The 21,106-nt window shown below is 33.9% G+C and overlaps 3 protein-coding genes across 3 annotated transcripts in view; 1 reads left to right on the top strand and 2 right to left on the bottom strand.

Moving 5' to 3' along the window:
- The window catches only part of LOC125870580 (peptidyl-prolyl cis-trans isomerase FKBP15-1-like), a 1,082,853-nt gene that overhangs the window by 74,548 nt on the left and 987,199 nt on the right, over positions 1-21,106 (bottom strand). The gene's annotated exons all lie outside the window — the stretch shown is intronic.
- Positions 1,912-4,287, top strand: LOC125869675 (uncharacterized). Its single transcript, XM_049550130.1, has 3 exons — positions 1,912-2,051; positions 2,239-3,741; positions 3,879-4,287. Exons 1-3 carry the CDS (start codon positions 1,912-1,914, stop codon positions 4,285-4,287), a joined length of 2,052 nt encoding a protein of 683 aa, XP_049406087.1.
- Positions 4,583-6,405, bottom strand: LOC125870575 (uncharacterized). Its single transcript, XM_049551038.1, has 3 exons — positions 5,713-6,405; positions 5,509-5,619; positions 4,583-4,815 (listed from the first exon to the last, which is right to left on the bottom strand). Exons 1-2 carry the CDS (start codon positions 6,356-6,358, stop codon positions 5,531-5,533), a joined length of 735 nt encoding a protein of 244 aa, XP_049406995.1. The 5' UTR covers positions 6,359-6,405; the 3' UTR covers positions 4,583-4,815; positions 5,509-5,530.

The following is a 21,106-nucleotide window of genomic DNA, read 5'->3' as shown; positions in this document are numbered from 1 at the left end:
AAGAGATTTTTAAGACTTTTTTTTTATATTTGATTTTTCACTACTTTATATTTTCTAATATAATAGTTTAAAAATTGAAAGAATAATGTAATAGAAAGTAATTTTTAATTTATGTTTTAAAATATTTTTTTTTAGGAGTGTGTTAAACTTCAACAATTCACTTAATATGGACTAGAAGAAATAATTAGTTTTGATAAAATATAACATCTTATATAATTTAATATTAAAATATTTATTTTATTTTTTAATACAGTAATTTATAATTAGATGAATCATTTAAATTACAGATTATATATTCTTTTTATTATACCAATGTTAAAAGGGGATATTATTTTAATGTAATTGAAAAAGTTGAGGTAATGGATGTGTTCGCTATAGTCAAAGACTTCGGGCGCACGTTCGAATACGGTGTGGTATTCTAGAAGCTCATGTCTCGGACTTTTCTGACCCTTAACTAAAGAAGTTTTGACCAAAGTAAGCTATTTTTAAAACCAATTCACCTAACTAATACGTTGTTTAAGTTTTTTACAAAAGTAGTATAAACGTATTTCATAGTAACGTTTTAGGTTATTTTTATTTTAAAAATTCAACGGACAAAAGCTGACAAATCTGACGACGTTAAATGAATAAACGTTACTCATAGTCACGTTTTACACCTAAAATGTTATTCACAATAACGTTTATTGAGAATCCAATCACATCCAATCCTGTAAATTCAGAATCAATTCCTGCAAATTTAAAACGTTACTATGAGTAACGTTTTACACCTAAAATGTGACTGTGAGTAACGTTTTAGGTGTAAAACGTCACTCACAATAACGTTTATTGAGAATCCAATCACATCCAATCCTGTAAATTCAAAATCAAATCCTGCAAATTTAAAACGTTACTATGAGTAACGTTTCTAAAGAATCCAATCACGCGCCTTTGACTCCTGCAAATTTAGAATCGAATCCTGCAAATTTAGCTATAAAACGTTACTCATAGTAACGTTTTACCTTAAAAATGTGACCATTAGTTACAACACTCTGTTAAAGTCATATTCCCCCATTTTTCAATTTGACCACATTTAATTATAAAATAAATGTTGTTGTAAGGAATGTTTTGCATATTCCAACAATATTCATCAAAACTTTCACTTGTGTTGCCCATTGTTAAAATAAGAATTTCATCAAAACTTTCACTTGTGTTGCCCATTGTTAAAATAATATTCACAAAACTTCATCATGTATGAATTAAATAAGTCAAATTTATCATATTATGTTAAGTTCTTACTATAGGTTTAAAATTATTTTTCTAATTTATTAATATTATTTTTTAAAAAATATCTTATTTTTATGTGTAGGATAAAGATGACGAGCTTTGAACATAATGTGATGGTTGCTTTGTATTGGGGTGGCGAAATAATTACGGATATGAACGGATTTAGGTATACTGAATATTGTGCTAGAATGATTATTAGCATGTCTACCTCAACTAACTATGTTGAATTGGTTGGATTGTTGCATGACAAAATGGGAAGGCGAAATAATTACGGATATGAACGGATTTAGGTATACTGAATGTGCTAGAATGATTATTAGCATGTCTACCTCAACTAACTATGTTGAATTGGTTGGATTGTTGCATGAGAAAATGGGAACAAATAGTGAAAATATTCATATGGATATTTCTGGAAAATATCCATGTTCAATTCAAGGTAACAATACAAGGTTCATTGAGTTTAAAATTGAGAATGACCAATCTTTGTTACAATTCCTTTTCATACCTCAAAAATTTGCGGATAAGATTGATATAAATGTTTTGGAGATGTATGTAAAGTCCAAATCAACAGATCAAAATGTTGTATTTCAAGTTAGTGGTCATCATGGTTATCACATGAATTTATTGGCTCAAAATTATGGCTTTACCATGGCCAATCAACCTCATTTTGTAGAACCGATTGTTCAACCACCATTCCAACAATTGTCGATGCATGGTCATCGATCATTTGGTGAAGGGTCAAGTAGTCAAATGCATATTGATAATAGTCACAGAGATTATGAGGTCAGGTAAAACAACAAATCTATATTTTATTGAATTTTAGTGTAACAATTTAATAAGATAATTTTATTGTCAGTATACATAAATTATCTCTTATTGATAGAAGAAATAACCTTTTAGAGTATAAATTATCGCTTTTAAAACAAGCTTTTATATTTATAATTTTGCTAGAATTTAACTAATATTTTTTTACAGAGATAATGAGACCAACGTTGATCTATATAATGATGTAAATGCTGAAATTAGTGATGAAAGTTCGGAGGAAGATGAACCTCCAAAAGATGGTGATGAAAGTGAACCTGATGAAGATATCGATGATATTAGAGATTTTTCTCAGAATGGTGTAAATCTTCATAATCATAAACAAGGCGTGTCTGAAATACAAAATCATGACATACCCTATTTCAGGACATTAGAGAATGAGGAGGACATTTTCATGTCTACATGTGAATCTGAGATGGAATATTGTTCAGTTTGGTCTGAGGAAGCAAAAAAGGATTTGAAAAAAGGTATGTTTTTTAGTAGTAAAGAAGAATTGAAACGGGCGGTAACAATTTGGAGTTTGCACAAAAATAAGGAGTTCAAGGTGGTAACATCTACGAAGAGTGTATGGGTTGTGAGATGTAAGTTTTATAGTTTATTGGGTTGCTTGTGGTTTCTTCGAGGTCGAAAAGTTGGAGATAACCTTTGGAAGATAGGAAAATATGTTGAAAATCATAGATGTGAGACTGAAGGGCTTTCTAGTGGTCACGCCAATCTAAATACCAATTTGATTGCATCACTGTTTCTAAATCAAATTAGAAAAAATCCTAAGTACTTGGTGGTAGATGTTATTTCAAAGGTTCATGAAAAATTTGGTCATCAAGTGACATACAGAAAAGCGTGGCTTGGACGTCAACGCGCATTTGAATTGGTGTATGGTGACTTTGAGAAATCATTTAGTGACCTACCTAAATTTTTTGCAGCTTTTCAACAATTTAACCATGGAACAGTTGTGGAATGGAAACACGAAGAGTCTATGAGTTCATCAGAGGTAAAAACTTTTAAATTTGTATTTTGGGCTTTCAAGCCATGCATAGATGGATTCCAAACATGTCGCCCTGTTATTTCAGTAGATGGAACTCATATTTATGGAAAGTATGAGATCAAATTATTAATTGCTGTCGGAATTGATGGAAATGAAAATATTCTTCCTTTAGCGTTTGCTATTGTAGACAAAGAGTCAAAAGAGGCATGGAAGTGGTTTTTTAGAAATTTGAGTGCACATGTGATAAAAAGTAGACAAGATGTATGTGTTATATCTGATAGGGCAAAAGAAATCTTGACTAGTTTGCAGGAGTTGCGGCGATTTCAAGAGCCTCGAGCCTTCCATCGATTTTGCATAAGGCATCTGAAGAGCAACTTTCAATCTAAATTTCCAAACAAGGACCTCAGCAGATTGATGTGGAGGGCTGCTTCAGCCCATCAAGTAAGGAAGTTTGAATCCTTGATGGGGCAAATTAGAGAAGAAAATGTCGAAGCACATGAATACCTCATGGAAATTCCCTTGGACAAATGGACCGTTAGCCAAGATGGTGGAAAAAGATGGGGAGTGTTGACAACAAATCTTTCAGAGTCGTTCAATGGAGTGTTGAAAAAAGCACGAGATTTGCCTGTCACTGCTATGGTTAGACTTTCATTGGAGCAAACTATTGAACGGTATACCCGTAGGTCTCAAATAGCGCACCAACTTGCAGAACAAAATGAATTATGGACTGGGAGGTTCAAAATAAAGTGGGAGAAGAATTATGAAAGTTCAAAAAGGCACTTTGTTTTTGATTGGAATATACCCACAGGGGTAGATCTATACAGGTTGATGGTACTGGTGGTAATCCTCATTGTGTTTCACTGAATGAAGGAAAATGTGATTGTGGAAAATGGGTTAATTTGGACTTCCCATGTTCACATGTCATGAAGCTAACTGATAGAATGGGGGGGCTAGCTAGAAATTTTGTTAGCGAGCATTTCACAATAGAGAATTATGTTGCAACATATTTTGGGTCATTCTCACCAATTGGTCATGAGGCATATTGGCCATCTCCAAGTTTTACAATGAGAAGTAATGAATTCTATCGTCGTCCTAATCGGCCAAGGACAACTAGAATACCTAATGAAATGGATCGTGGTTCTATAGTGTATGAGCGACCTTGTGGATTATGTAGGCAGACTGGACATGATAGGCGTCGATGTCCCAATCGTAATTAAATTTAAGTAAATAGTTGTGGGTCGATGTCTAATTGTGTTAATTTCCATTCAGTTATCTATTGTAATGTAACTAGGGTTAATTTCCAGATTTCTAATAGAGGAAAAATTATTAGTGTTAATTTCCAGATTTTCCAGATTTCCAGATTTTCCAGATTTCCAGATTTTCCAGATTTTCCAAATTTCCAGATTTTCCAGATTTCCAGATTTCCAGATTTCCAGATATATATATGTATCAGAAATTATAATACACTACAAATTATACAAATTACAAAACAAATTTCTTTCATATATACATGACAATTAAAAATACCCATCAAGTTAATCATATGCATCCGTAAATACAAAATGTTCAAACCAAATGACCATTAGTTGACATTTACATGATTCAAAAATGATATGATAAGTTTCATAATGTTCAATAGCAAAATGAATTTTAGAACATATCTATCAACAATCAAAAATACTTCTTAAGTAACTAGGTAAGGTTGCCTTCACTACTTTCTTCTTCCCATTCTTCATTTTTGACACCTACAAAAATAAGATATACAATGCCAAGTTATGTTGAAAACCACTCAAAAGCCACTGATTAGGAAATTTTGTATGGGGTAGATCCTTATATGGATCACAATGAAATTAGCACATTCAAGTAATCTATAATAGATCACTGAATTAAAACTAGAGACATTAATGATTCAATTTTATCAAATCAAACAGCACTAACAAGATCAAATCTTAACAAAGACAAATCATAAATAAGAATAAGCTCAAACTTTATCAGTAATCATTTCAAATCTTGATCCATCTATTGAGTCCTAAGTCCTGAGTCCTGAGTCCTGACTTTTCAGATTTTCAAGTTCAGACCAAAATAGGCATAAGAAACTGAGCACCAAACTGATGTGAAACTGAGTACCAATTAGAAATAGTGGATTTGACCAACAAAAAGAAAATCACCAGATGACTAAAAAAATCCTTTCAACATCCACCAGTTCTACAACCAAATGCAGACAGTAGCTCCAATCAACAATACCAATTACTTGTGGGTATATGAATCATCACTGACCATATTTCTCCATTTAAATTTATCTCATGCCACCATATAAAGTAAATCAAAAATAAAAGATACTAGTTAAAAGCTAAAAGACTCCTAGAAAACCAAGCTTTAAGAGAAACATCAACTAAAAATATGGTTGTTTTTGCAGTCTCATAGAATAGTAAGCTTACTTGGAAGTCTTCACCTTGTGATTTATTCTTTGCTTCTGCTTTTTGTTGGTACATTGTCTTTGTTACCTTTTGTTGTTTTCTTTATGCCGTGTTGGTTAAGTTGATGACTCCCTGGCAAGTAAAAATAATTTTTAATTATTCAACCAAAAAAGAAGCAGTTATGTTAAGAAATAATGGTCCACCAAAGATTAAAAAAAATTGTACCAGTGCCACAAAACTTAGGAAAAATTGTACGTTTCTTCTTCACTGATGGTTCACCACCTTCACTTGCATTCTCGGGATCATTACCATCCACTTCATTGTTGGAATCATCCAACTCATTACCTTCTATCTCGATGTTGGAGTCCTCTAAATTCGTCATGGCATCAGGGATCTCCATGGACATTGGCACAGGCGATGAGGTAAAATTTGGGGCATTCTCAAAATGGTGAGGCCGATAATTACCAAAGACATTCTCAAGTGACGAAAGACTTGGATCCCTTGAAATTTGTGGCGTCATGTATGGGATAATCTCAGAATTTGTTGGTTGATATGTCATACCAGATGCCACAGGAGTGAATTCCTGAGTGTGACTCCTTGAAGTGGAACCAATATCACCAGTTGCTTGATAATCTTCTAAGGCTGCTTCGTCCATTTCAACAGGAACTCGTCCTCTCTCAGCAGCACGTGCCCTCCTACCAGCAACACCACCTTTTCCTCGCCTACGAATAGGGTGATGCAAATGGTCAGCTTGTATGTCATCTCTTCTATAATCGGCTTGTACATTAATCCTATCAGCCTCGTGCACATATGTCAAACATCTTTCTCCTTCATTCCGCACCATTGCACGAAACATGTAAAATTCCTCCATTGATGGTTAATCACCGAGTGATTTTACTTTATCAACCATCGAATGAATATAACGCACCTACATATTATACATAATTCATTAAATATAATGTAGTACTGCACACAACTAGTCTCTCTGTTAAGAATTGTTTCCTTTTAAATAGCTATTGTATAGTGCACTATAATGTAGCTACTATAATGTATATCTAACCTAAGTAGCAGGATATATATGATAATTATTTTCAACATATCAGTAACATTACAATGGGTTGGTGCATTACATTAAATTCTGGACAAAGACTTAAAATTTTAATTGCCAAACTACTTACACATATTTAGTTAGATTTTAAGTCTTTCTGTTGCACAAAAATGCATATTTTGGGAGTTGGCAGACAAATGCTAATGACATATAAAGCTTCATAGGCTATCGTTGGATCATAATAAGTCTCTTAGTACACAAATATACAACTTATAATCAGTTCAGACAAGCAAAAGAACAAAAGCTAATACTTACCATTGTTTCGTATACCGTTGAATTTGGCACATAACCTTGTTGTTGTTGAGGACGCAGAGTAGGATTACCAATAACAAGACGAGTAATGCGTCTAAACCAAATAAGGTAGGGGTCGTCATATCAAAGTGGTTCACGATTGATTGGTGCTTCACAAATATATTGAAGTCGTTGGTTCCAAAAAGGCAACCATTGTGCATGCTCCAACTCCCAATTTGTATTTGGTCTTCCCCGACGATCATGGTGAAAATGTGTCGAATCAAATAAAAATGGAGTTGGTATCATCTGTTTCAACCCAAATTGCCTCATAACTCGGTCAGGCAAGTGAACCTCGACGACATCCCAACAAAAAATTGGAGCTCTAACATGCCATATATCTCGTCCAATGCGACAATAATCAGGAAGACTCTCAATTAACTCATCAGAATATGGTTCCCAAATAAACTACATGAAAAGAAAAAAAATAAATGAGTTTAAACTACAATATACATGAAAATTAAAACAAAATTGATATTATATCGTACCTGATCCTCCGTCATGGAATCAAGTGCATCCCTAAACACTTTAAACACATGCTTAGTAGTGTCGGTCCAACTAAAACGTGCAAACCATCTAGTAGCATGTGGACCCCTAGGTAAACCAGCCGGAAAAATATTTCTAATGTCTCTTTGTGCTATTACCTGTGGTCTAAGGACAGTAACTCTCTCCCATGCCCAAATCTAATCATAATATATAATTTAGGTAATTAAACTACAAGAAATATTAATAAATAATTTATTTAGTTATTGAGTATACCTGAAGTAGTGGTAGAAATCCAGCTATCTCGTTTTGGTTACTTTGTGAGGACTTACAGAGAAAACGATACAAGCACGCTAAGGTCGCACTACCCCAACTATAAGACCCAATTGCATTGACGTCCTCGAGCATGGGAAGATACATAAGCTTTAAAAAACTACCAGATGTATTTGCCATTATCATACCAGCAACCATCCAAAACATGTAACACCTAGCCTTTTGATTAACCATATCTTGTGTTGCCATGTCTGTCAACTGTGGTTGCCTTAGCATATGCGCATTAAGTGCAGAGACCTTAAGGCTATTATGGTTGAAGTCTTGAGGACATGGAGTAGAACATAATAATCTTTGACAAATAGTTTGCCAATCTCCTATAGTCCTAATCAACTCATTACCAAGTACAGGATGACCATTCACAGGTAAGCCATACAACACCTCTACATCTTGCAAGGTGATAGTTGACTCACCCGTCCTAAAGTGAAATGTATGCGTCTCAGGACGCCATCTCTCGACTAGGGAAGTGATCAAACTATGATCAATCATAGGCCGATGAGACCTATAAACACCGTACAATCTAGATAATTGAATCACTTCTAAGACTCGAGGAGGGATAGAATATTTCTTTATGAGGTCCCAAAATTTACCATCACACCTCCTCGTATTTAGAATCATATTAACACTTCCATCCCATATATCCCGTGATCTATGGGTAATTTGTTCCGTTAATACAGATGATTCAAGTGGACCGGGGTCTAGTTGGTATGCAATATTACCAGCCATAAAACTACCTATAAAACAAAAGAAACACATATGAAATTAAAATTATTAAATTGACAAAATCATATAACATCCACTAAATCTTTTAAACTAGTATTAGCTAGTCACGCCAATTATTCATCAAACATATGCTTGGTATTTGCTGGCAAAATGAAAAAAATTAAAACAACCAGGAAAAAAGTGTAAAGAAAGGGCAGAAAGATGGCAAAAAGAGTATTTTTTAGCATTCTACTTTCATCTCATCTCCCCTTAAATATTCTTCAACCAAACCTTTTATTCCCCTATCTTTCCCTCCCTCTTACATCAAACCAAACTTAGTTGTAGTACACAAAATTGTTAGATAACTTGTTTTTCACTTTCTTTAGAAAATATAAAAGAAACAAGAAACTTCATACTTTGAAATCAAAGGAAATCTGAGCTTCATAACAAGGTTCCGACAACACTTCATACTGAGCTTCCGACATCATCAAGAGTTGAACCATAATTTCTCTATTAATCTTGAGACCTAAGACAATCTTGAATCGCAATTACATAAGGGTCGAAGATTTCTTGAATAGCAAGTGCACGGGGCCGAAGATTTCTTGAATAGCAAGTTTAGGGCTGGAAATTTCTCTAAATCGCTAATAAGGGTTTTTGGTGAATGAATTTGAAATTGAAACTCACAATTGATATACAAAGGGATAATAGAAATAGCAGAGAAAGTGGAGGAGATAAGAGAAATTATGCAGAATATCAATGTTACAATCATACATACATTCAAAGAGGGTAATTGTTTGGCTGATTCTTTGACAAACATAACCATAGAATCGCAAGTAGAGCATCAATATTTCAGTTTCCAGGAGATGCCTTATTTTGCTAAAGTTTCCCCTCCCAAACCACATGCAGGGAAATGGTTCACATGGCTATAGATGGCATGTGGCAGGTGTTTAAGCTTCAGCGGTCTACCTCTAGAAATGATTTTTGCCGTATAGCTGCTAAAAATGGAATTCCGCTGAGGCTCATCAACACTCTTTACAGTTTGAATGAAGTAGCTCGTTTAGCTTCTTTCCTTCTTAAAAGAAATGATGGTAAATGTTTTATTAAATGAAAAGATGGTAAATATACAATGCTCAAACACTGTATGCAAAATGTTATGGTAAAATCTGTTTGCATCGATATTTGCATCTCTCTGCCTCCAAATGAAATTGTATGTCTTAATTGAAAGATCCTAAATGCAGAGAAAGCACAAATTCCAACGCTCAGAATAAGGAATCGTAAAATCATCCCACAATGAACATAAACAGTACAACGTAAACAAGCTACATCAGGTCCAATTTTGAGAATACAAAGCCATTTATGAAAGCAAAATACAGTACATACTCAGGAATGTGGAGAAGCATATATAAGAGCAGAGGCTATCACAACAATCCAAATACACAAAATAATAAACAAGGGAAATTACAGAAATGTTGAGAAGAGCAGGGGTCACAAAAGCACACGACATGACAGCAAAGATACCCCAACAACGTGATTAAATAGCGATAAAGGGCGGTGTTTCATCACTCAACTTAGGTTCAAATTCCAGCTGCTAAGATTCACCAGTAATCAGCTTCGTTGCCATGGCGTTGGAGAGGTACGCTCAGAACAACTGGAAGAAGAAGAATGTCAGAAGGAGGGAGTGAAGAAATCAAGAAATCAAGCTAGATGAAAGATTACCAGCACTGGTATCATCGATCAGTACACACGCAGCAAGAGGAAGCATGAGGAACCAAGTTTCCGGCAAGGCAACCGCGGAGAAGGAAGATCGATTCACCTTTCGAAAGAGGAAATTGCACTAATCCAGATAAATCAGATATAGTCGGGTCGGGTATATTAGAATATGTGAGCATATTGTTTGTTTTGGTGTTTTATTTTGGGCCAAGGACCTTGTGTAGACTTTGGTTACAAAAAATTCAATAAAAGGCCCAACAGGCCACTAAAATATTCTTTTTTAAAAAAGGATAAAAACGACACCGTGTATTTGAGATGTGGGCCTAGAGTACTTTTAAAGCATAAAACATTACTCAGAGTAACGTATTAGGCTAAAAACGTGACTATGAGTAACGTTTCTATACTTAACGCCGTCAACTACAGTATTNTAAGAAGAGCAGGGGTCACAAAAGCATACAACATGACAGCAAAGATACCCCAATAACGAGATTAAATAGCGATAAAGGGGGGCGTTTCATCACTCAACTTAGGTGCAAATTCCAGCTGCTAAGATTCACCAGTAATCAGCTTCGTTGCCATGGCGTTGGAGAGGTACGCTCAGAACAACTGGAAGAAGAAGAATGTCAGAAGGAGGGAATGAAGAAATCAAGAAATCAAGCTAGATGAAAGATTACCAGCACTGGTATCATCGATCAGTACACACGCAGCAAGAGGAAGCATGAGGAACCAAGTTTCTGGCAAGGCAACGACGGAGAAGGAAGATCGATTCACCTTTCGAAAGAGGAAATTGCACTAATCCAGATAAATCAGATATAGTCGGGTCAGGTATATTAGAATATGTGAGCATATTGTTTGTTTTGGTGTTTTATTTTGGGCCAAGGACCTTGTGCAGACTTTGGTTACAAAAAATTCAATAAAAGGCCCAACAGGCCACAAAAATATTCTTTAAAAAAAAAAAGGATAAAAACGACACCGTGTATTTGAGATGTGGGCCTAGAGTACTTTTAAAGCATAAAACATTACTCAGAGTAACGTATTAGGCTAAAAACATGACTATGAGTAACGTTTCTATACTTAACGCCGTCAACTACAGTATTCCACATAGTTGGTCCTAAAACGTTATTGAGAAATACGTTTATACTACTTTTGTAAAAAATTTTAAAAACGTATTATTTTGGTAAATTACTTTAAATAATGGATTAGTTTGATCAAAACTTCCCATTTCCCATTAACTCTTGCTATACCCAACAGATCATATACACGGAACGGTGAAATACAATTTCTTAACCAAGGAACAACCCAACCTCACACTTAAATTTACATCGTTATGGTATCCAACACTTATCATGATGGTATTTGTCACATCACAAGTTTTGCCACTTTCACCTTCCAACACATCAACATAATGACAATGAGCCACAAACATACATTATACTTTATATGTATAATAAATTATTATTTTTTACATCAATTCAATAAATATGATATATAATTTAGTAAGATACAATAATTTTGATGTATTCAANTTTTTAAAAGAGGATAAAAACGACACCGTGTATTTGAGATGTGGGCCTAGAGTACTTTTAAAGCATAAAACATTACTCAGAGTAACGTATTAGGCTAAAAACGTGACTATGAGTAACGTTTCTATACTTAACGCCGTCAACTACAGTATTCCACATAGTTGGTCCTAAAACGTTATTGAGAAATACGTTTATACTACTTTTGTAAAAAATTTAAAAAACGTATTATTTTGGTGAATTGCTTTAAATAATGGATTAGTTTGGTCAAAACTTCCTTAACTAAATGACTGTCTTGCATAAATAACTTATTTTTAAGGGTTCTTACGTAAATGTATTATTGATAAAAAAAAAATTAGTAAAACAATCATATGAATATATCAATATATACAAATAGTGTATAATCGGGTGTATATATTAAGTATTGAACCTTAAAATTAAGTTCTTGTTTTCACCAAAGATAGGAAGAGAATTTGTTGTTAAAAATCTTATAGAAATTCTAAGATTTACATTGTAAAAGTATGAAAAACACTTACCAAGACTTGGTAGAGTTGAAGAAAGCTTTTGGGAGCTATTATTGGCGTTGACCAAAGAGTGAAAAGTGATAAAAGAAATTCAAAATAAAGTTTTTATAAAATCTGAAAAAACTAATATATGTCTGAAATACAGTGATATACGGATTGTATACATGGCCTATAGACCTTCTATGGCCCGTGGATTGCTTCCATGAAATTTACGGAAGGATTTCAAGCCTGTTCGATTCCACGAGCAGGAACCACGATTCGTAAATGCTTTCACAGACGATAGTTTTCAGTTTGTGAAACTTGGAACAAAATTTTCATTCTGGAACATCTCTAGTAAAGCGGTCATAACTTAATACTCTGGACTTGAATTTACAAAAGATTGGTGGTCTTGAAAATAAGACCCGTATACCTTTAATTTAATAGGTCATGGGACACCTAACGCTTCATATTCTAAAAGATATAATTGTTTGAAGTTAACTCTTGCACGATTTCATGGAAAAACTCAGTGAATAGAAAAGGCTTTAAACTCAGCTTAATGTTATAGGTCTCTAATGTCCCTAAACCACTTCCAATACACTTCCTACTTAGGAATGAACCTTAACATTCTTGAACAACAAGGAATCTTATACACATACAAAATACGATTTAGACTTTAGGTTAGAAATTTTTAAGGTATTACAAAGTGAGTATATATATGTATAACAAAACTTTTGTAAGAATATGAAGAAAAAAAATTAAACGTTTTCATTTCATTTGACAAATTTGTTTCATAAAATATTGTTTCTTAAAAAAATTTAAGGGCAAACAACATAAATTTCACTAGTTTATGTCCTAATTACTAAGATTTCCAATACTTTCAAATATTACTTCCTCTAGTATATTTCGTGCGTAGGATACACGAGTCTAAATCTGTGAGATACATGTATCTGCCAAATTTTAAAACTGAGATACATATTTATTTGTTTAAATTAATTGATTGTAACTGATTTTCTCAATTAGAGTAGTAATTGAGGATTTTCAAAATACATGGACAACTAATTCTGAAAATTTAAATTAATTAAATCCCTTAATATAAGGCAGAAATCAAGGAGTGTATCTATGTTTAATTAATTTCATTTTATTATTCTTTAAAATAATAAATTCATTAGTATTATTAATAAAAGACAAAAATATGTATATTTTGGTCATGTAATTTGATTAATTTCACTTTATTACTCTTAAAATAATAAATTCATTAATTTGATGTATCTATTATCAATATAAAATGTATCTCTAAACACTTAAATACATGAGTATCATACAAATACATTCATATGCATCATAGAAGTATCTAGTATTAATTACATGTATCTATTTATATGATCTAATGTTATTTCATGTATCTTTTATATGTATCAAGTATCAATTTCATACGTTATATCCAAAAACATTTACCTCAGATAAATACGAAAATAACATAACAAATATATATGATACTATTAAGATGCATGATAGAAGACAAATACATAAGACAAGACTCGGATACATGACAATTTTTTTTTGTCAAATATGATTTGAGGTCAAAAATATATATTTTTAATCATTAGTTGCCTTATATTTATTATTTGTATTTGCCCTTTTTGAGCATGAATTTGATGAATTGTGCTAAATATTATATTTCATTTGTAGGAGTAAATTGGTGTAAAGTTAAAAAAAATTGAAGCTAAAACAAATTAAAGATGGAAGATTATAGAAAAAATCAAGTAGACACTTGATTAAATTGAATATATATATATATATATATATATATATATATATATATATATATATATATATATATATATTCAAACGTTTGCAGAAATCAAAGGAGTCAATTGACTGTTCACTACCTCACTATCACGTGGCAGCAGATGAAGAGATGCACAAAATTGTTGAGTCGGTAACAGTTTCACGCGTACAACTAGGAAACCAACTCCTTTTGGTTTTGGTTTCCAATTTATTTTGGATTCAATTATTTTATTTTGGGATATTTATAAATAGCCTATGAGAATAATTATTAGGGGGAGGTACTTTGTAAGAAATCATTATCAATATTTTTTAGGGTTCTTTTATTCTCCTTTTTTTCTTAGACATTAGTAGCTAACGACACTTGTTCCGGGGATGCGGATAATTGTTGAACATCAATTATTTTGAACTAATGTTGGTTATCACTTAAATTAATTTTGTATTCTTGTTTTAGTATTTCATACTTGATCACCATAGCGATAAATATATTGTCTATTCTTTGACTTAGGAGACAAAGAAGTAGACAGACCAAAGAATACACAAAGCTTGATCTTTCTTCCATATCACTTGATTAGATTCATTTTTAGGATTGACACCCGGACGAATACCAAGCTTGGTTAAGAAACAAGATGAAATTTAAATGCGCGCCAATTAGGATTGTCTAAACCCGCTCAACGATGTAGCTAGACAGTTAATTGGAGTAGGCGATTAGAGGTCGAGAGACCATGATCAATCCACCCTGTAAATCAATAATTTGATAACCATAGTTAATTCATGTATGAGATGTGATACATAAAACCCTATGCATGCTGCAACTCTGGAATTTTTCAACCACTGTAAGTAATCTTATTATTTAATTCATGCATTTTTTTCTTTACAAATAAAAGTCAAACACTTTTGGCTCTCTTAAATAAATAATTAGACTAGTATAATTTAGTAAATAGTTAATTGACAAGTTTTTTGGGTTCGATAATCTGGCTCTTTTAGGGCCACTATATTACTTGTTCGACCACGTACACTTGCGTGTGCATTTGGAAGCAACCAGTTTTTGGGCGCACTGTCGGGGACTTAGAAATTAACTATTCTTCTAGGTTATACTTTTTTGTTTTTATTTATTTATTTATTTTGATACATATTTTTTTTTCTACTAATTAATACTCTTCTTGGGATGGACTTTTCGCAAGAAATAATGGAGAATGATGACTATTCATGTGTGGTAAGACCTTGTCCTTATTGCAAAGGAGCTCACTTTTGGCAACAATGTCAATATATTCCCGAGGGAGAATTGTGTGCACCATCTCTATCTTGCAAATTTTGTGGTAGTTTGTGGTTCGGTTGTACCTTGTGTTGCTATCCTACTCCAAAACCCTCTCATGATGATTCTAACAATCTTTGTTCCTTTGGTAGTATGGATTCTTGCAGGAAATTAGTAGAGGAATATGGAGAATCATGTCTGGGATAACATGTGTTGTAGATAGAAAAATAAAACACATTCAAGATGTTGATATGTTTTTCTTGCATACTCAGAACTTGAGCAATGAATTGAATGCAAGGTTGTTGCATTTGATGCTCAACAATCCAATTATGAGTTTTGTGATACTGAAAAGGCACTAAGAATTCAAATTGAGGATCTAAAACTGGAGGAGATACAATGCAATCATACTTTTCTTGAAGATGCCACGTTTGATGTAATGTTTTTGAGTTCATGAGGTATTTAACTAATAATGTTAAATTATTTTCAAATGATTATTGAAGTTGAGTTTAGATTAAGTTTTTAAAGTTATTTTTGCATCATGAGTTTTAATTTTGCTTGAGTAAGTCTTCCGCTGAATAATGAGCCAGGCCAAGGATTCGCTTAGGAACCAGCAATGGTTTTCGAGTGCCAGTTACGTATAGGGTGTAGACTCGGGGCGTGACAAACTTGGTATCAGAGCACAGAGTTCAAGTTTCCTAGGGTGTCTATGAAGCCGTGTCAGTAGGGTCTTGTTTATGGTTGTGAGGGCCCCACTTCTATAAACGAGGGACTACAGACATTTAAGAAAAGTTTCTCTTCTTTCATACTCTTAATCGTGCAATAGAACTATGTCATAAAGACTTATTCTAACTCGTGTGTTCGCATATCCATTCGACTACCCCTCATACTAAAGGTGGTTGAAAAATAAAGTTGGTTCTTTATCGATGAGTTGCTTTTAGCGAAAACCTTGAGGAAGTTATGAGACTGTAGAGGGGCTTGAGAGGAGCCTACGAGTGAGTTAATTATTGAGTTCGAAAGAATGTACTCACATTCATATGAATCATGCGTTTGAGCTGAAATCGAGATGTACTCTCTTCTCTAAAGCTTATTCAGGTGAGACCCCTATGAGAAAGTGTGTTTAGAGCTTGGGTAATAATTTCCCCCTAAAAGATAGTATGAATTACGAGATTATGAGCAGTAGTAGTAAAGAGTGCCCTTAAGTAAAGAGAAAAGCATGCAGAGGTAGAGAAATCTATGAAAGAGAGATAGTGATGGGGCAGATTATGTTATTGAAATCATGCACCCAGTCTTATAAGTGATGAGTTCCTTTATGAGTAGAATAAAGAATAATACTATTGTAGTGAGTTCTTGATAGATGGAAGAGGAATAGTTACTAGTCAAGATGAGATAAAGTATACTTTTAACCAGAATAGGGTTGATGTCGATGTGCCATCATATTAGAGGAGACTAAATACATGTGTTGAATAAGAGAGCAGAGTATTCATGATGTGATAGACCCAAGCCAGGATTATGATTTTTGAAAGGAAAACCCCATGGTATTCAGAGGATGATAGAACTGTTTGAGAGGTAATGCGCAATAAGTGAGTAAATAGTATTTAAGTTGTGAAATGGAAGTTGAAAGTAATTTGTAGATAGGTAGATGGAGAGCTAAAGATTTCTTGCTTGTCATGAGATCTTAATCAATGAGTTTTTCTTGACTTTTTTGGTAGTCGCAAGTAGTATAAGGTGTGAGCAATCATATTGATATCTGGGTTTAGTACTAGATACTAAACTTGAATTTGAGATGAGTGTCATGATCAAAAGATGGCAACATGAGGGTGCTGGTGTTAGTTATGAGATATGATCTAGTAGGTTTGACCTGAGATATGTGAGTAATTAAAGTGTTACTTTGCAATGAAAATGTTGTACTATGACCCATTGATGAGAGAAATGAAGGTAGAGTACTAAGAGGTACTCCCGAGGTGGTATGCAGCCAGACGAGGTCCTAATTGAGGTTAAGAGAAACATCTTAGAAAGAGGTCTCAGTACCTGCTCATGGAAAATTTGATAGTCGTGAGATAAACTTTTCCCGAGTGTTAGAGTAAAAGGGGATATAGACCAGTTCAGAGATGATGAAATAGGTCCATAGCTTTCAAGTGTTAGCTTTAGACCTAAGGGGGAGATGATAAGATGAGAAATCAAGTCAAGTGTTGAGAATAAGATAGTAATGAGTTCAAAAGAGTATGAGAGATATCTTTTCAAAGATCTTTTTAGTAGCGGAGTGATGTTAAAAGGAGAAGGTTAATGATTTATCGTGATGATGAGGGTGTGATAATTCCATCTAAGGTTATAAATGAAGAGGAAGAGGGGGATGAGATTTCACTTTGAGAAGTATTTAAATGAGAGACTTAGTTGGTTCTGAGTAGTAATGCGGGAAAGTCTAGTTGGTATGGTAGGCATGATGAGAAAATGAGAACTTTTTAAGGAGCTGGTTAGTAGGAGTCCATGGAATTGTTAGAGTACTACGCTTGAATGTGATGGTAAAAAGTAATATTCTTGGGATGAGATTCCCTATAGAGAGGTATAAAACCCGAACCTTCGGATTTGGGTTAAGCTTGAATATAGTAAGAGTGTGCCGTTAGACTCAGACCTTGGTAAGAGAAGTCAAGTACCTTTGTGGGAACTATGAGTTGAAGCCAATGAGGTATGGTAATAAGGAAAGAAGAGCGTAGTTGAGGAGTGTTTCTAAGCTTAACAAATAGCAGTCACATTATCCCAGGCATGGTATTCCTATTCTTACTTCATGCCCAGACTCCCTCTCCCTTTGTTTTAGATAAGGTAACTTCAGAGAGAGCGTGAGTATGTTCACAACGACATCGTTCTTGATTTAGGTGCTATAGAAAGTCCCAACTTTTGGTATAGATCAGCCCAACATGTGTTAGTAGGCAAGATCATGAGTCAGAGGAGATGGTAAGAGTAACCCCATTCCATACCCAATCCAGCCGTCATTCGAGGATGAATGATCCCAATAGGGAGATAATGTAACACCTCAAATTTTTTTGAGCTAAGACTCAAACCATTCTTTATTATGAGTAAGATTTTACTGAGGATTTTAAATTTTATGTAGCAGCTTGAGTTCCAAAAAGGAATTAATGAGAATTCATTCAAGTCATTCGTAAGTTCTTTTAAGTTTTGGGTCAACTTCAAACAACTATAGCTTTTAGAACAGGATGAGTTAGAAGACCCATAAGATATCAAATGAAAGATCTTTGAGTCCTCTTTCCAACTCCACCGAGTTTGCTAAATTTTGATAAGGATGAAGGAGATATGACCGTTTGAAGTCAGCCTGTCCAGTTAAGGAAATTTACCCGAATTAGTGAGGGGTATTTTGGTCTTTTCCTTACCCCATCAGCTTTAAACGTTTTTGGTAATATTTTAGGGGTCTAAAATGATTTGGGTTAGTTTTCACAATCCTATATACGCTTAGGGTTTTAGAGAGAAGTTCAAGAAGACAAAATAGGAGAAAAGGAAGAGCGTTCAAGATTCTTGTGATTCTTCGAGGGATTTCGCCAAAGATTTGATCTTTAAGAGGTATGTAAGTTTTCACAGTGTTGGGTTCGTTCACCCACATGACAATAATGAATTTCTTTTTCGAATCTATCCATAAAGATTGAGGAAATTTGAGTTCTTGATGAGTTTTCTTGAAGTTTCGTTCTTAAATAGTTTATTATGAGTTTGATGAGTTTTTGAGATAAATGTTAGGAGTTTGAGGGTTGTTTTTAGTAGATTTTCGTGTACTTATGTAAGGCATTCGAATCTAAGTGAGTTGAAAAAAAACCATTCGATTCTAGGCAAATTAGGGCAAAAAATCGAAGAAGAAAATTTGTCGGAATGTTCTGGGGATGGGATGGGGCGGCGCTCCCCAGATGCGCCAAGGGGGATGGGGAGGTGCCCCAGAAGTGCGCCAAAAAGTGTTCTTTGAAGTTCAGGGGCTGGCACACCATGCCAGTAGTGTGCCAGAGTCGCCTGCCCCCACCTTTTTTCAATCGTTTTCTTTGTCTACGTTCTTTTAAAGTGTACCTTTACTCCTTACTGATTCTAACTACTCTAAATTACATTTAATCATCCTGACATCCTTCATATCATGAATCATAACTCTTGAATTCATAATTCATAATTCAAATTCAAGAAAGAGTTAATAGTAGAGTTCAAGAAAGTCTTTGAGTAAATTGTGAATCCCTTGAGATCAACTATCGATTTGAGCTAAGTTTTGAGGAAGTAAGTATGAGATTGAGAAGTTTTGTACCCATGAGTTCTATATTTTCATTGAGACCCTTGAGTTGAGTTGTTCATGTCCATAATTTTGCATGAACTCTATAAATTGAGTATCTTTGAGAGGAGTAGTATCCCCGAGTTCTAAGTTCTTGAGTATTGAGTTCCTAACCCTTTTTGAAACTATATTTTATAATTATGGATTACCATATGTTATACATGGAGGTCCTTGAGTTGAGTCAATCATGCCCATAATTCCACATGAACCCTATGAGTTGAGCAGTCTTGAGATGAGTATTATCATTGAGTCCTTGAGTTCTAGAGTTGTTGAGTTCCCAGTATTGAGTTCTATATATGGTTATTGTAAACCTTGAATTGAGTCATTCACGTCCATAATTCGGCATGAAACCTATTTTGAAAAGTCTTTTACAATTATTTATAATTTGTTTTAAGACTTGAGTAAATGAGTATGAGGATAAGGAGAGTCAAGTTTCATTTTTTTTTCAAAATGAATATAAGGAAACTAAGTATTCCCAAGAGTAAATGTTTTTACATTTAATATGAGAGGAAAAATTTATTTCCAAATGAGTTCATGAGGAGTTTTGAGCACTATCTCTTTTAAGGGGGGGCCTTTTTGAGTAATAATTTCAAAGTTTGAGGATGATGAAATGTTTTTTTAAAACATATGAGCATGAGTTATATTATTAGGAGTAGTATGAGCACCGATATTGGGGAAAGTTCAGATAACTCACAACCCCATAAACCATGTAGCCAACATGGTTAAAAAGGGTCATACTTTTTAGATGATTCCTTATTGCTTTTTCAGCATAGCTTAGTGGATCCACTTAGTTGAGGATTTCTATACCCCGACAAGGTATATGACAGTTCTGACAGCGTGGACGAGACGTTGTATCAACACATATCTCATAGTGATGGTTGTCGGTTAGAGAATCTCCAAAACAAGAGTTGTTATTGTATTTTTTCATACAACTAAGTTATTATTGTATTTTTACATACAATTGAGTTGCTATATATTGTTTTAAAAGATTTCCATATACTGCATATTTTATTGTTACTTTATCATGAGTTGAGTATCTTGAGTTAAGTACCTTTGGATTGAGTATCATGAGTTCAGTATCTTGTGTTAAGTATCTTGAGTTGTGTACCTTTGAATTGAGTATCTTATCCTTGAGTTGAGTATCATATCCTTAACTAGAGTTTGAGTTGAGTGAGTTGAGAAGAGGTAAGTATGTTTCCTTTTTATCAAGTTCAAGCTTATGTTATGCTTTAGAATTCCCCTTACATGCTCGTACATTCCACGTATTGAGTCATTTGGCCAGCATCGTTTCACGATGTAGATATAGGTATTCAGGGTTATCAATAGGTGTTTCGTTGATACCTCATACAGTTTTAGTTAGCTATGGTCAGCCTCCTTGCTTCTGGAGGGTTCCACTTGTACTTTCAGTTATATCAGTTGTTAGGATATCGTGGGTCTTGTCCCGACTTCCATATTTGTCAGTTAGAGGCTTCATAGATAGACAGTAGAGTTTCAGAAGTTTGTTTCATTTATCTTGTTAAATATTTTAAACACTTGAGTTGCCTATTTTTGGCTTGTCAAATACTATTTATATTCAGAGTAAATCATTTTAGTTAAAGCTTAGTATTTGAGTTTCATGAATTTCTT

The sequence above is a fragment of the Solanum stenotomum genome, chromosome 7 (genome assembly GCF_019186545.1).
Source record: "Solanum stenotomum isolate F172 chromosome 7, ASM1918654v1, whole genome shotgun sequence".
NCBI lineage: Eukaryota > Viridiplantae > Streptophyta > Magnoliopsida > Solanales > Solanaceae > Solanum > Solanum stenotomum.
The sequence above is the reverse complement of the archived record's forward strand: the minus strand, read 5'-3'. Positions and strand labels throughout refer to the sequence as shown.

Excerpts from the sequence above, each read along its gene's own strand:
- LOC125869675 (XM_049550130.1), top strand. The coding sequence starts at position 1,912 with ATGGCCAATCAACCTCATTTTGTAGAACCGATTGTTCAACCACCATTC. Across the intron at positions 2,052-2,238 it reads CACAGAGATTATGAGGTCAG|AGATAATGAGACCAACGTTG; the intron begins GTAAAACAACAA and ends ATTTTTTTACAG. Across the intron at positions 3,742-3,878 it reads TTGGAGCAAACTATTGAACG|GGGTAGATCTATACAGGTTG; the intron begins GTATACCCGTAG and ends ATATACCCACAG.
- LOC125870575 (XM_049551038.1), bottom strand. The coding sequence starts at position 6,358 with ATGGAGGAATTTTACATGTTTCGTGCAATGGTGCGGAATGAAGGAGAA. Across the intron at positions 5,620-5,712 it reads TCCTAAGTTTTGTGGCACTG|GGAGTCATCAACTTAACCAA; the intron begins GTACAATTTTTT and ends TTTACTTGCCAG.